General features: G+C 34.6%; 1 protein-coding gene across 2 annotated transcripts in view; it reads right to left on the bottom strand.

Moving 5' to 3' along the window:
• Positions 1-16,522, bottom strand: part of hth (Meis homeobox homothorax) — a 262,885-nt gene that overhangs the window by 117,784 nt on the left and 128,579 nt on the right. For both annotated transcript variants that reach the window (XM_085189188.1, XM_085189189.1), the window contains exon 9: positions 6,027-6,125. In XM_085189188.1, the coding sequence (XP_085045314.1) occupies positions 6,027-6,125 (99 nt within the window). The remainder of the gene's footprint in view (positions 1-6,026; positions 6,126-16,522) is intronic.

The raw sequence follows: 16,522 nt of genomic DNA, 5'->3' as shown, positions 1-16,522 counted from the left end.
ACAATACTTATCTCGCAGTACAAATTAATCGTATGTTTATTTTAATAAGATTTTTTTTATTTATATATGTACCCAGCATCTGTGTAAAGTGCGACCGCGCGGCCTCACGTGCTCGGGCGCTGCGAGTGACAGCCCCAAATTAGTCACGTGGCCGCTAATAGCCCAGGGTGAGTGCGGGTTCCAAGGTTCCCCGGTGTTTACAACAGTTGGTGGCTATCGATCGAGACGTAAATAACTCATGTTTGTTCGAGGGGCGTTCTCTGTTTTCCATCGATTTTCCGCCGGACCGCGGTAGGCATCTCGGAAGGCTATGCGCTTTTACGTGGCTGTCGAGGCGCCGCGCTGGTGTGCGTGCGGCGCGCGTGTGTGCGTCCGGCTCGGGGCGCAGTGCACGATTAGCGCGGCACCGCCACGCCGCCTGATTGGGCCATCCATCACCGCCGCGCTCCCCCGCGCGCCCGCACCCGCCGCCACCCTCTAGCCCTCCGCGCGTCGGTAACCCACACAACCAATACACACCCTATTCCCTTCTATTAACGTCCAATTCGCTTTAGCGAAACGGGGCGCGTTTCCACATCCCGCTAATGCCGCGACGGAGATCGAGGCGTATTTTTAAGACGGATACTTAGTGCGTTACATTATTATAGTTTTGTTGTTTTTGTCCGTGTCGGCCGCAGTCGTGTAACTCACACGGGCGGGTCGACGCACGGGGAGCACGGGACGCACGGGACGCACCGCTCCGGTTATGATACCGAATGCCTCAAACATTTTTGATTGAGGTTTTATTTTATTTGGCCTGGCCGCGTTCGGACGATTACATTTCTTGTATTCGTTCGACGCTCGCCTCGCTTTTTGTTTCGACGCATTTCATTGTTCGTAACGAGATCGATTTTAACGATAAGCGAGTGCTTTTAATGAAGACGTGGGTGTGTCGGTGCATCGCGCTTTTGAGTTGCGGCCTCCGGACCTCGTCTACCTCCTGCCCACCTATTATTCTGCTGTTCCAATGTCCACCGTCTTATATTTTGGAAGCTCGACGTCGCCCACAGTCTCTTACAGTAAACTTATAAAAACGAGTTTGTCCAATTACAGTTATCAAAGCTTAATACAAGTTTGTTAATCAAATGCCGCCTACACTTCACTTGGAGAGCTTAAAGTATTTGGTGACGCAAACACATATAAGAAATGTTCCATCTGTAAAAATATAATACAAAAAAAAATCCTCTTCGTTTTGTAAAAAAAACCCATGACTAACATTGTCCATTTCTAACGAATACTTATTATGAAAATTATTGCCCATAAAATATTCTAATTTAAGACTAGCAATTGACTAATAATACTGTAAAATATCAAGCTTGCAGTACATAGCAAGATGCTAGCCGAAATAAAATGTCTCTTCAATCCAAAGTGGAATATTCATTGTACGAGTAGGTACCTCTCGTTTACGTAAATGGCAGGTTATTCTTGTATTAGCATATAATCGACTCTCGGCCCATGCTGGAGGTGAGAGGTCAGGGCAGAGCGCCGGTGTAACGAAACTTACAAATTGTTCACTCATGTTTCGGACCACCAAGAGATTGCATTTAAATTGAAATTTGAGATTGAGATACATTTAAATCAAATCTGAACTTAGGAAAAATTGTGATACAATTTGTTCACTACTGTTTATTATTTTTGATACATTGTTATTAAAGAAACTTAACATTACATTTTACTCATTTCTCCCAAAGAGCAATTGAACCTGCAACCATCTTGTCCATGGCTAATTACGAGTGATCTCGATCTTAGTGGAGAACGAACATATATTACGCTAGTTTCATTACAAACTAATGAAAATTAAATAAATAGTTAAATTAATTTGCAGATCAGTTGATGTTTGTTTAATTAAAATTACGTTTAAATCATTGGACTTTGATGTTGTTAAAAGAATATTATTTTAATATTATTTTAAATAGTTAATTTAAAGTGTATTGGTAAAGTTGATGATGTGATCTCAGTGATGATAAAATAAAAAATAAAAAATATTTCTTATTTAGAATTACGAAGTCTAATATAACTTTAACTCTATTATAATTATAAACTTATGTTAGCTTTAAAATGTCTAAGAAATCTCAAGCTATATACTAATATATAGTTAAATTACTTAACTTAACTAAAAACAGGTTCCGCAGTAAAACGCACGCTATCTCCCCATCGATAGATAGGTCGGGCTTAATTGCGTTACAGTACAGTCACCGATGAGTAAAGTCGATGCAATTTTCGCGACCGGTGAACGATCGTCGCGTCGACCACTCGGGACAGTTAAAAACATTTTTTTTTATCTTCACGCTTATCCAGTTTTTGCGGTGTAAGTGGAAAGAATATAGTGTTGAGACACTTATAGACAGATACCTATATTTGAAATATTGCCTGTCTGATAGCGGAACTTAACACTGTGCCTTTAGTTAGAAAGGAGGCCGAGTAAATAGCCTAAGTAAGTAAGGAGGTAAGTAAAATACTATTTACAAATAAGCCACGATAGTATCTTCTATATATAAAATGATGTTCCCACTGACTGAGGTAAGATTTACGCACAGCCGTGACTGCTGATGGCAGAAACGTGAAATTTGGACAGGTGTTTATTTTCATAATGTGGACACCCACTAAGAAGGGATTTTGTAAAACTTTTACTCTAAAGAGATGAAATAGGGGTTGGAAGTTTGTATAGAAAAATCATCATCATCAAATCACAACTGATTTAAAAAAATAGACTTTTAAAAATATTTCATTGAACACGTGTTTCGTGGTTTTTTTGAATTTACCCCTTAAACTGAAAATAATTTCATAAACATATTTAATAAATATTCGTATAGTTCAAGCGGGTGAAGCCGGCCAGGCCGGCTAGTCCAAATATAAAATAAGATGGAGACTAAAATGTATCTTTAAGCTTAAGCGGCGAGCTTTGAACCAGCGATATAGAGACACGCGAGCGTCGAGACTTCTTTTTTACTTTACTTTAGTATATATATCTTGACTTTTGCGGCAAATTAAAGACAAAATGTAAAATTAAAATAAATAAAAATAATCGTATAACTCTTTGTATAACGAACGGTGTATCTTAACACTACCTACTGCTCTACTAATGGAAATTGAGTTGCTTAAATGTATCAAATATATCAAATTAAAAATGAAAGTATTTAAGTAGAATCGAATTTACTAGCATCATGTAACAGGGATCGAATCTATATAACCACCTACAGTAAAATTAAATATCTCAAAAGTGTGCCACATTAGTCTAAAATACAACAATAACTAGATTCATCAGCGGCTTCAACCGCTTGGTCACATGGAAATAGCTTTTCTGTTTTTGCAATCTTTTTTCTATATACCCGATAAGTAGACTATACAATATATATATTTTTTTAAATTTGAAATAGTTATTCTTGAAGTTAGCCCATTCAACTAAATAAACTTTGTAATAATAATATAGACCTATAGATATAAAGGATAGTACTTTGAGGTCACACACAAAGCTCAACGAACACCAATTTGTGGACATGGCGGGAGATCGATCTTATTGGATTTTTTGGGAAAGAAATTCACATCATGAGTTGAGCACAAATTGAGCAATTTCATTCTGTTTCACTCTCGCAATATAGCCGTCTCGCATAATTTTGCTTAAGCGCGAATTGAAACTTTTCAAAATTAGCCCGAGCCCCATATAATTATGTTGCCGGGGATAAGATGGATGAACATGGCTTTGTTTTAATAAAACAACAGTAAATATGTTTAGTTTAATTAGTTATGTCTTAAAAATGCTGCACTACATTAATATTGAAAATTTGTAAGATAATCAGGATTTGAACCCGTGATAGTTGGGCCTTCCAAGCACTCTAATTGTTTTTATTGAGCTACATGCTCTTGAAATCAATTTTTTTTTACACTTATTAAGATTAAGTAACAATATACGATTTTATTTGCTATATTAATTTTTATTTCAAATAAAAAAAATATATTCTTAAAAATAATTGTCCTACAATTTTAATAAAGAAAAAAGATCTTAATCCAAATATAATAAAAACAAATATTAAATACTTCTCTACAAAGGAAACTAAAACAAATATACATCAGCTGTTAGTCACAATATGACTAGTTTTATTTGTATCTACAATACATACATATATTCTAATTTATGAGAAAATCATCGTTGATGCGGGCAACTCTTCAAGTTAACCTAAACATTCCAGCGCAGCGGGTCACCATAGCAACCATCCTACCAGCCTGAGTCGAACCCAGCACCTTCTAAAACCAACCTTCTAGGACAACCACTGAGCCTTATATCCCTTACATATCAAAATCAAGTTATAACATTTCAGTACTAAACGCTACAATTGTCATTATGCAATAATAACAATAGAAAAACGACCTTAAAACTCAGTAATAAAGTGCTATTTTGATCGTGCGAATGACTTAAGAATAGCAACATAAGGAATTGTTATATCTCTTTTACACGTCGTAAAGACGAGATCGCGCGTGCTCTTTCTTTCAATCCTTTCTGTTTGAGGACGGCATCGATTGACTGCGAGTGTCCTTTTCTATCGCAGTTTTTGTGTACTTGTAATCCGTCTTCGGCATTCATTCGAGACGTTAGATAAAAATCGGAATTGTAACGAAGCTTCGAATAATGGTTTCGTTTCGAACGATTTTACCACTTTATTCTGCATCTTTATAAAGAAAATGGTACTGTGAGAATTTCTCTAAGGAATATCACATGATGTATACTTATCTAAGCTTTTTATGTTGAGAAAAAATATATATTATTTGCTAAATTAAGTATTCTTTTTTATTAACTTTTGTTTTTAATCCTTTTTTTTATTAGAAGTTTAGCTAAAAATTCTTATATGTAAGCCTCGATACTTCATTTTTACTAAAAAAAACATTTGTTTATATCAAAAAACAACAAAACAGATCCAAATGCCTGTTAAGTGCGAATAATTGATTTAGTGTAATGGAAACGGGCAATGAAGCTGATGTAGTACGATACGAGGGAGACAACAATATATCAAAACCACGTGCGGAAAAGAGATGAATGGTGTTGACGTGTACAGTACTTAACGGTGTAAGTGCACGTTCGTGTTATTGAAATTGTTGCTTTATAACAATGGTGTAAGATTTAATTTGACTTGGAGTGTGGCTTTCATTTTATTGTTATGAATGGGCTAATAGATGGCGTTGGTATATCGATATCTTTTGTTATATGACAAGTGGTTTGATTGAACAATATTCGGTACTAAATCCTAATATTATTAATTTGAATGTTTGTATTTTTGTTACAATATAACGCGAAAATTTACAATTTATAACTGAAATAATATATACCTATAGAATATTTTTTATGTTGAGGGAAGAGAGATGTAAAATTACTTCTGATTTAAAATATTTATGTTTTGATTATTATTATGTTATGTATCTAGGTTAGTGGTAATGGGTTCAGAGCTTATTTAGGGTGCTACCACTTGTAACGTTAATATTATCTTTGTTTTGTATATTCAAGAAATCGTAATATAAAAATTGAAAATGAATTCTGAATAAATAAAAAGTAATAAACAAAGTGACTGCTCACTCAACTCTCTCCAAAATCATAAAAAAAGCAAAAAAATCTCCACAAATTACCACAAACCAAGAGAAACAAAAGCGTAAAGCGTGAGTAAGTATGAAATTTGTCGTAACTTTTCGTCACATCATTATGAGATCGATTTGACTGTCAACGCGTGGCTGTAGCTATATAAATATTTATTTAAAACGCGGAGACGCAGAAGTTTTGCTTGTGGGCCGTTCTTACTGTTATAACCGATGGTAAAGCTAATTTTATGTACGGACAGACGGTTAATGTACGTATATATTTTTTGTTAAATTAAATTATTAGTTTTCTTTTTGTTTAAGGTGATTTTTTGTATTTTTTGGTAAAATATTCTTAATTTTTGTTTGTTTTATTATATATAAGAAATAAATATGATATTTCTATCAACTTATTAACTAAAACCTACCTGGATATTCACCAGGGCTGCCCAGGAACACTGAGGAGTACACCCGCCGCGCCACGTCCGGCGGCGATGACCATTCTCGCCTGGATCCGCACCATTTGCCTGGGGGAGAAGAAAAAAGTTAATTAACACAGTGTCTTAACATAGTGTCTTACTCTGCTACACCTATGAGAGATGCAGCGTGAAGTTATATTTTCTTTATACTTATTATATTTTCAACAGCGTATTGTTTTGCAATACGTAGAAATATCGAATGATTTTTAATGTCAAAAAAATTTTTCAACATTTCAAAAAATTCTTAAAAGGAGTAGGTTTCACAGTAAAAATATTACTTTATATCCAAAATGTAATTCACCTGACTGTCAGTCTCTAAATACACTGAATATATAAAAAATAATAATAAAAAATAACACCAAACTGGTTACTCGTTTCACATAATCGACTTTAACCACTGCGCCAAATGGTTTTACAAATAAACTGCTACATTAAGACATTTTCTATCTAATGGATATTTCCAAGTCTCGCAGGACCTCGACGTCATTACGTAAAAAACGTGTAGAGAAGAAAGAATACTTGAAAAAAAACACCTCCTGGGATCGCGAAGGTGTTACCACCCCAGTGTTTTTACCCTAAAAATAGGGGAGGCAATATCATACACCATTAACAATTTTCCCTACTTTTTTTAACGGTGTCACCCTGTATAAGTGTATTATAGGAGTAACGACGAAACAAAATTATCTTTTTGAAATTTATTTCCTAAAGAAAAAATATTTGATGTTATAGTCTTGAAGTAGGTACCTAGTAAAGGATTCAAATTTCACTTTAAGAACTCGGTATCAGTACTAAACACCGCGTTATATCTTCTTACCAGAGCGACAACATTAAAAAAGCTAATTCCCAGAATGAAAATCGAATCCAGACCCATCTCATTTACAATCCACCAACGAACAAAAACAATTAAAATTATCGAAAATTCACAATTAATAATTAAATTGAATAATATGCATAGCAATAATACAGTATTTTCCGCACAGAGCATAGTGCGAAAAGGTTCCAACTGCCACAGTTCCCGTACAACGTACACCTCTTTCGGAATACGCAACACGAACAAAAGCGGCGCAATGGTGCATGCATGATTGATAGTGGAGCGATGACGGTTTACTCCAAATGAACATTCGATTTTATGAAAATAAAAGTCCTTGACCCGCGCTTTTGTTGGGCGTTGCCTTAAAAATGTGTTGTTTTTTTCTGTAGTGACTCATCTCTGCTAATTTTGTGGAGAGAATAGTGTTGGGTCGTTTTAGGATTTCAAAATGTATTACTTTCGAAATGTTTCTAAGCTTCAAAACGGAACAGAGTATCCTTCATTCATATTTGCAGAGTGAAATTAGTGTTGAGTCACTCTCTTCTTAAGTTTCTTACGTGAATTGTATCCAGGGTAAAACCTCGTAACAAGACAATTCGAGACGCTGCGAGGCTAGAGCGACAAAATATCATTCCCTCAAACAAGAAAAGAACCCACAACCATCGCGTTAATAGACAAACTACGTTACTTGTCACCTATCTGAACTAGAAGAGTAAATATTTCCCCCCAATTAGATTTGAATCCGCATTCAACACCTCCATTCAAACAAGTTCCAATTCCACCACAATAGCAATAAAGTCACGCTATAAGACACTCAAATAGCCAATTTGCGCCTGTAAGGGAGGCCGCGTAATGTCGAATTACACGTTGATCGTTCAAAAAAACGACTATAGCCCTGACGCTGTTGCCTTTAAAGAAAAAAAAACGTTACCACCGTAAACAAATAGTAAAAATCTTGTAACCGAAATAAGGCGTCGCTCTAAATAAGAATTAAAATAAAATTGCTGAGGTGTGACACCCTCGAGGGTAGACGAGGTTAGACGGTATTCATAACGCGAAAAATTGTAATATCTGAATAGGTGGCGACGATGCTTTATTTATACCGCTATAGGTACGGTAGGTACCCGTTAGGTAGGGGCGAGACCCTGCGTTTTATTATTTGTTGAGGAAATTGTCTAAATATGCCTCCTTTCGTAGCCGTGTAGCGTGACGGCAGTGAACGAATACATATGTTGAAGTGTTATTTAATAATAGTTTAATAATGTTTTATTTTAGTGGGTGTTTGACTTGGTGTATGTTGTTTGATGGTGGCGGGTTTGAATCTGGTGAATCTAGCTTTTTGTGTAGATAACAAATTATTAAATTGATACCTTAACACTCAATTACAGCGAGTAACTAAAAAAAATAATAACCAAAAAGCCCACATTTCCAATCCAATTAAAAACAACAAATTCTAATTAACACAACAACAAAAACAACAATTTGCCTAATCAAACCTGTCAGAATATTTATGTAGATATATTCCAGAGGATACACAACCAATAATTAGATATGAGATATGGAATACCAAAAACACAACAACAATAGTATTTGTTGATTACACATTCATAATTCTTTTCGACGTTTCCAGAATCAACAATTGCTTAGATCCGAATCGCTATAATAATAACATAGTAGTGTATGGAAGTAGATCGAGGTGTAATTTGTATGAACCATCAATTATAATTAAATAACAATAACTATTAATTACTATTTTTATTATTGTTTTTGGTTCGTTTCGAGTTATTTTGTATGTAGGATAGTTTTTTTTTTTATACTTAGGTATATAGTGTGGAAAGGTGAGTTTGTTATTAAAATATGTGTGGGTATATTTTTTCAGCGTAGTCGATAAAGGTAAGTAGGGAAAATTGTTTACTAGGGCAGGGAAATGAAAATATATCCCTCCCCCAAATGGGAAACTAACCTACGACCATCGCGCTTAAGGGCAGACGCTGTTGCACTGTGGCACCGTTGCCTCAAATAAAAAAATGTCCTGAATGTAAAATTAAATATTATTAATAAAGGAACTCTACATATCGCTCTATTATTTATTAAAATGAAGAGATAAAGATTGTTTTTTGTATTTAAATAACTACACTTTGTCCAGCGTATAAGAAATAGGAACACGTGACCACTGACCTTGTAATAAGAAGCTATATCTAATATTTATAAAGTTAAAGTTAACAAATTTGAAATTTATTAAAAAAAACAACTTCACTCGTTTTCCCGTATAACAAGGTAGAGGGAACCTAGCGTTGAGACACTCCGTTCCTACTTTACGATATATTTTGAGACATGCGTGTTAAGTGGTGGAACCTAACGCCGCCCTTCATCTACAAGAAATTTGAACCTACAGCCATTGAGTTCACATTGAAATACTGTCCCTTATGGCGGCAGCCTCAAAAGGCATTAGAAGTTATTCAATAGCTACTCATAAATCAAACCTACTATCCCTAGAATTCAATATCAAATACAATTCTATAACAAAACTAAACTAAACTAAACTAAATATACTTATATCTGTGCCTGTAAATATGAAAAAAAAAAAAACTAACACCTGCCAGTATACCTGAAAGGGCCACAGTGTCTTCTCACGATAAATCACATCTCCAGAGACACCCCGTGTTTTATGTCCTGAGCTTCTTTTTTTTACTTTTTTTTGTTTTTTATTATTTTTTAAACGGTATTGTAGAAATGTGTTTTTGTGTTTTAGTTTGAATGTATGATAGGTATACTAGCGGGCGGCTTCGTCCGTTTTATCTTGTTATTATATAATAGCCAAATTATACAAAATGTTTACATAAATTGTAGCATATGTTTTATTCTGATATATTTAACTATAATATTGTAAAGCTCTTCCCCTGAATGGAAATCGAATGTACAACCATCCCGTTTACAGATAGACCACTGCACTACGGCGGCCTCATACTAGAAACTATGTCAAAATATATATACCTATCATACGTAGAAAAAAAAACAGCAACGTTTCACATACTGAAGCTACCCTACGCGGGCAATATCCCGGGTCTATAAAGCAATTTCCTTAATGGTGCGCCCATAGCTCTCCGGTAACCCTGATCCTTATCGATCTAGTCCGAGGAAATTAAAATGGTAAAAATACATGTTACAATTGATATTTTAGTTTTTAATCTGTATGTCTTTATAGATACACGCTGTATCCCGCATAGTGTAAGATGGGAACCTAGTGCTAAGAAATTCTGTTCCCGAGGCATCGATTAATTTTCGAGATGTTGCGTGCTAACACACGCTGGTATTAGAGTAGAACATGAAAGTAATTCATTCCCTCGACTGGGAATCGAACTCACAATACAATTATCATAATCGGGTGCTGCTACGACATAGGTACTCATTACAATTTGACGTTAATTTTATATTATAAAAGTGTAAGATAGGAGAGTTTAGTGAAAAGCGTGTTACTTTCATTTAATTATTTTCACTATAACGCTTAAAATATTAAAGATATTATTTTTTTTAACACATATGCAACTAACTAATTCAATTACCTAATCAATCGATATGTTTCTCTGATTTTAACTACTAAAATAATATTTAATTAGTAAAATATACCGTATTTCATTCTCATATCTCTAGATTTATAGAATTTGTTATTTTTAACACTTCTTTCAATTATGTTCTTATCATAAAGTGTTCTAAGACAATAAAAGCTTCAAACAATACCTAATTTACACTACAAGTGGCCATTACGACAAAATATGATGTACCAACGTAATCTAACATCTAATGCTATAAAAAACAAAACAAAAAAAAACCGCGTACGGGAGCTTTGTAAGGCCAAAGTTTCTCAAACAATTATGTGAAAAATTAATATTGAGAAGGAAAAAAATAAGTTTATAATAACAATAGTTTGTTAAGCCGACCGTGAAAATAAGTAATAAAAAGATGCATTTTTAAACGCGAAGCAACTTGCCTAATTGCTGCCCAAGATAGGGCGGGCGGTCCGCCCATCGGTTTTCCTAAGCAATAAAGCCTATAATCCCGTGCACCGGACAAGTCTTTTACTGTCTTATCGAAAACCAACTCGATTTCGCAGACTTGGAATCGTCATAAGAAATTCCACATCTGCTAAACGAAAAGAGATTCTGATCAGTTAACTTAAGGTATGCTTTAGTTTGTCAGATTGGAAGGTCGATGCCTTGGGGTATATTCTAGGTACATCATCCGTAGGTACAGAAGAGATCGATACTTAGTACCTATACGGTAGTTCGGTGTTTGTTTTTAGTTACGTCAAAACAGCTCAGCTTACGGCGTCGTTCGGTTAGTTTTGCAGCCGAAAATACCAACGGAATTTTCTAGAAAGCTGTCTTCTGAGGGCACTCGACAGCCGTTTAATTTATTGGCCGTGTCCATTCGGGAATGGTCGATATGAAAGACCTTCTTTGACCGTTATACGATGTTATTTCTTTTCGTTTTCAATCTTATTTTTCAATTCATTTTGGTTGTCGTGTGTTTAGTTGTTCTGAATTAATGATATAGATTATTGTTAGTTTATATTAAAGATAATCGTTATTGTTTGTAATGTTCTTAGAAACCCACGCTTTTATAAATCTAAATTGTTTTCTATCCTAATTAACGTAAAAAAATATGTTAACAAGTGTTATCACGGTCGGGATTGGAACTGGTATCAATAAAATGACTAAAATGTTCGATTCTTATATATGTATTTTTATATAAAACAATATTCATCGCAACGCATTAAGTATTATCTATTTTCTTAGAGAAATAATATAACTTTTATACTTAATAGGAGACAAGCAAAAAACCACTTTTAATCTCACCAGCTTAATTTGTTACTGTGATAATAATTCCGTGTGTCCAAAGCCTTTTTATCATTCAACATTTTTCATCTGTAGCATTTTAAAAATGGAGTTCGATAACCTGTCAACTTTGAAGTTAAAGATACTCTAAAAAATAGATTCATTAATTACCACAGACAGAAAAAAATGTTTAATTAACAATTCGAAGCACTTAGCGTTGTTCGGGAATAAAAATATCAATGGGAGTTAGAAAAAAACATACGATTATTAATATAAAAAATATATATATCGACCGTAGTTCGTTGGCCCCGTAACAAACATGGCGTCATGGCACAACGGAAGGCTATCCATTACGGCATGACAGCACCGCGTTTTTCAGCGTAGCCCACTTTGACAACCACTGTCTGGGCGGTTTGACAGCTGTCAAACTCGACCTTGACACTGTCAGTTTGACAGCCCGCCATCGATCATCGGCGAAGTGGTCGGTACGTCACTATTTATAATATGCAACTTTCATAGGTTACCGGCACAGGTATTTCAGGGGCATGAAGTATTTGGGGAATTGTTCAGCTGGGAAGTTGAAGTTCGATTCCAAGCTGAGGCTGAGTCACAATATTGACAAAACAAAACCCACATTATTAAGATATAAATTTATAAGAAACACTAACGATAAAAAAATTGACTGACCAATGGTTTTATCCCTTGCAGAGGCGTGAAGCGGCACCAACTGAGGGTGCATTTGCCAAATGAATATAAAACATTGAAAGTATCGAGGGTGTGTTTTAGTGACGACTTTTTGATGACGATCGTACCGGCACGTGAGAGCGACATCTTAATTGGACTGGATAGAATAGATGTAAGCAATAGTATTAGATACTTTGCTGTAAAGGAAGTATTTTACATGGATCTCTTTTTAACAAGTATTCTTCTATCATTATCTCTTTTCTACCGTACAATCTCCTTCGAATCGAAGCCTATAGCGAAGTCTATACAAACATAACAAGTCAAAATAGGATATCATTGACAAAACTTAAGTTAACCTATTGGTGAATCCTGCCACTAGAGGATAACTGCCGTTTGAGGCCATGGTAGGCAATTAAAAAAAAAAAAACTAATATATTAATGTTGAAATGAGTCACTCCAGTCCACATCGTAAAAAGGCAAAAATCCCCACAGCACGATGGCCAGGTCCATACATTTGAAACATACTAAACATGAGTGTATACGGACTTACGGAGGGATTACGGAACGCAATAAAAAAGCAAAAATATCCATACGTACCTACTTCAAAGCAAAATTGTGCCAGTCACGAGGATCGGCGGCGAGTAGGTACGTTCGGTACCGTTAACACAAAATTCTGTTCAACCAACCGCTTAAATATATACTCTAATATTATAAATACAAGGTTCAATTTGCAATACTTCCCAAGCTATACATATACAGGCTGTTACAACAACGAAATGAAACGCACCTATAGAAAAATGTGATTATTCATGCCGACTTTGGTAAAAAATTACAGACTACAGGCCTCGCGGGGTCGCCCGCTCGTAGCTAGTTCGTTTCTAGGTCATCATCCTTCATTGAGTACTAAGATGCGTTTAAAATACTCGTGACTTTGTCGAATTAAAGAAGTAATTTCAAGTTGTAAACAAGTTGGCTGTGGAAATTAACTGTTTTGTAAGTATTGTCTTCTTATTGTTGTTTAATTATGAGAACTATAAACTTAAGTTTGTTTATCGTCCATATATCTGGCAATTGCATTTTTAAATGTTAACTAAATATCTATTTATTATTAAAACTCTTCTTTTACCGAGTGACTTTCTAAGGCACAGACTTCTGGACTTAGAAAAAATGGTATTTTGGCATTTTTTTAATAAATGTAATCAAAGAAGTGTACGGAAGCGAAAAGACTGAATGTTCCATTATACATCACTAAAATCCACAAAAATAAAGTTGTGGACGAAGACTAGTGACTAAAAAACTCGAAATTTTTCTATTTAAGAGTTTATTAATATTGGATAATTTAAATCTAAATCTAAACAAGCTACAGCCATATTAGATATATTACAATAACATTGTGCTCTGATTTCGGCAAAATTGCCACTCTCGTAGCATAGGCAGGTTGAGAAGTAATTAACAGTAGTGACATCTGCCGGTGGCAGCGCGGCGGGGGGTCGGCGCCATCTTAGCTAGCACAGATAATGTATAAATGCTAAGATCACTATCTAATATTGTTATGTTATCTGTGTTTATGATATATTATTGTAGAATGTTTTAATTTTAATTTTTAGTAGCTAATAGTTATCGAAGTATAGAATAGGTTATTGTTAAAAAGATATAGATATTGTACTGTATTCGCAGAATTAAAACGATTGATTATGTTTTCCCCTTTTTAAAGATGGAACTGGCAACATTTTTTTTTACTTCTGCATTAGATGTGCAATGCACTTTTAGTACGTTTTAACCATTTAGACATTTGCAAGCATTACTTTGTTTTCAAAAAAATATCATATAACTTTAAAAAATACATGACATACAGACTCTATATTTATTTAGATACATTATTGTTTTATTATCTACTTCCAAGCTGTAACCTAAAGTAAAATATATCCATATATAATCTGTGCATAAAATAACCCACATATATCTAAAGTTTTATTTCACAACTACCGACCCATCTGCCGCTTCGCCCGCTTAAATTTATTGTTAAATTAACCGAATTATACTAAATCTGTACCTAAAATTGATGTGTAAGCTATATTACTGTAAAGTTACATCTAAATCGGTTCAGTATTTCCTTTAAAATGAAATAAACAACCATCTCCAGAAACTTTCACATTTATAATAATAGTAGGAAGCAGGATTATAATAATCTGTGGGTAAAACGGCACGTATCTAAAGCATTATATCACAATTATAACAAACGAATCGTTAAAACCGTGTAAGAAATGTTAACGTAAACAGTATCAACGACCAACGTATTTGGGAGTGCCAGTGCCTGCCACTGAGGGCGGGAGGGAGTTGGGGGGGGGCTAGGGAGGGAGGGGAGGGCCCTCTGTAACTAAATTTTGAACTGTCACGTAGATTAATGATGCTAGGCTTGTGCGATACGCGCTAATGCTGCGAGATTACTGTGGACCGTCTGCTGTTTTTCTTTTTTTTTTTCTAATTGCAATTTTTGCATAATGATTAAGTTTTTTTACGGGTGACTTTATTTTTGAATCTTATTAGAATTTACGTACGTTGAAAAAAGTAATATTTTTTTTAGTTTTCTGTGTATTAAGAACCGTTTTTTTTTAAGTGAAACTGGAACCCATATTTACTACGAACAGATAAACAAAATCATTGCTGATAAAACTGTGTAATTTTAATACCACTAAATACAAAAACAATTGACGTAATACAACGTAATATTTGCATTATTTAAATTTAACAAAACAATTCTATGTTTCTATAATTCTAACTATTGAAGAAAAGCATCTATCACAAAAATTATTAAAATTTTATCAATAATTAATATTCTGACGAAATTCTAAAAATAAACTACGTATATTTTAAATCCGATTTAGAAACACTCAGCGAAATCAATACTAAAAATAATTTTATACAAAAAAACCCAATATAATTTTAACTTTTTAAAATAATTAAATTTGAATAATATATAAACGTCGTATCCTCATCACGAGTACGGCGCGTCGCGAGGGTAGGCAGAGAATGGATTTCGGAAATCGATTGCCTCCAAAAATATTTACAGGGTTCACGTGCGCTTCACACACTCTACATATTACAGTATAGTTTTAACTGGAATGTTTTATTATTAGCTTTTATTAGTAGCTTCACGCTGTATCCCGCATTAGCGGGGTAGAGGCTAGTCGTGGCGGGAGGACACAAGCGTGTTAATGTAAACGTAAGGATGTGAGTTCGATTGCCACTAGAGAAAATAAAACATTTAATATTTTCATTTCTCTGCTTTTCAATTTTCAATAGCACAGTGTGACTGTAAACACGACTGGTTGTACGTTCGATCCCCACTCGAAACAATTAAAATATATGCTTAAATTTAATTCCTTCGCTCTAGCTTTAATTTCATTTCTTCGCTCTAGTGCAGAGTGTCTTAACGTGTACGGAGTGTTTTAACACTATGTCCCCAGGTTCCTTCTGCTGTGTCTGAACAGCTCAAAGCTCATGAAAAAGTTTAAGTTAAATCAATTATTTTTTAAGATATTGTAGCGCAGTGGAGTATTTGGCTGTACGTGATGGTTGTAGATAGGTGTTCAAATAGAAACAGTTAAAAATATAAATTATTTTTATATACATTCTGTATCTACTTATATTTTAAGCGAAACATATTTCAGTTAATTAAAAAAAAACCACACAGATTTTCATTTAAATGTCACATTCTCTGACTTGGCACACACATATTTGTTTTATTACGATTATTTATATAAGTATTTTTAAATTGTTAGTTATTTTCGTTTACGTTGAACGAGAGCCGAGAACTTTTTACGTCTCACTTCATACTTGATCCCAATTAACCTTTGGCAAACGACCACGAGCGCGAAAAGCGAACGCCATTTTGTGAATTTTACGCGTGACGTTTGTGGAAAGTCAATAATATAAGCTTAGAATTGTAATAAATGTTTGTTTATCTCGCTGTAGGTAGGTAATTACTTTTTAGCAAATAGCATTAACTTAACGCTGTATCCCACACACGCTGTAGGCAGAGGGAACCCTTGTGTTACGACAATTCGTTACCCATTTTCCGCTGAATTCCGGAGGCATTGCATTAAGAGGAGGAA

Source organism: Heliconius melpomene, chromosome 8, assembly GCF_056956725.1.
Source record: "Heliconius melpomene rosina isolate 202511_hmr_F chromosome 8, ASM5695672v1, whole genome shotgun sequence".
NCBI classification, from domain to species: Eukaryota; Metazoa; Arthropoda; class Insecta; order Lepidoptera; family Nymphalidae; genus Heliconius; species Heliconius melpomene.
This window is presented reverse-complemented; position numbering and strand designations above follow the sequence as displayed.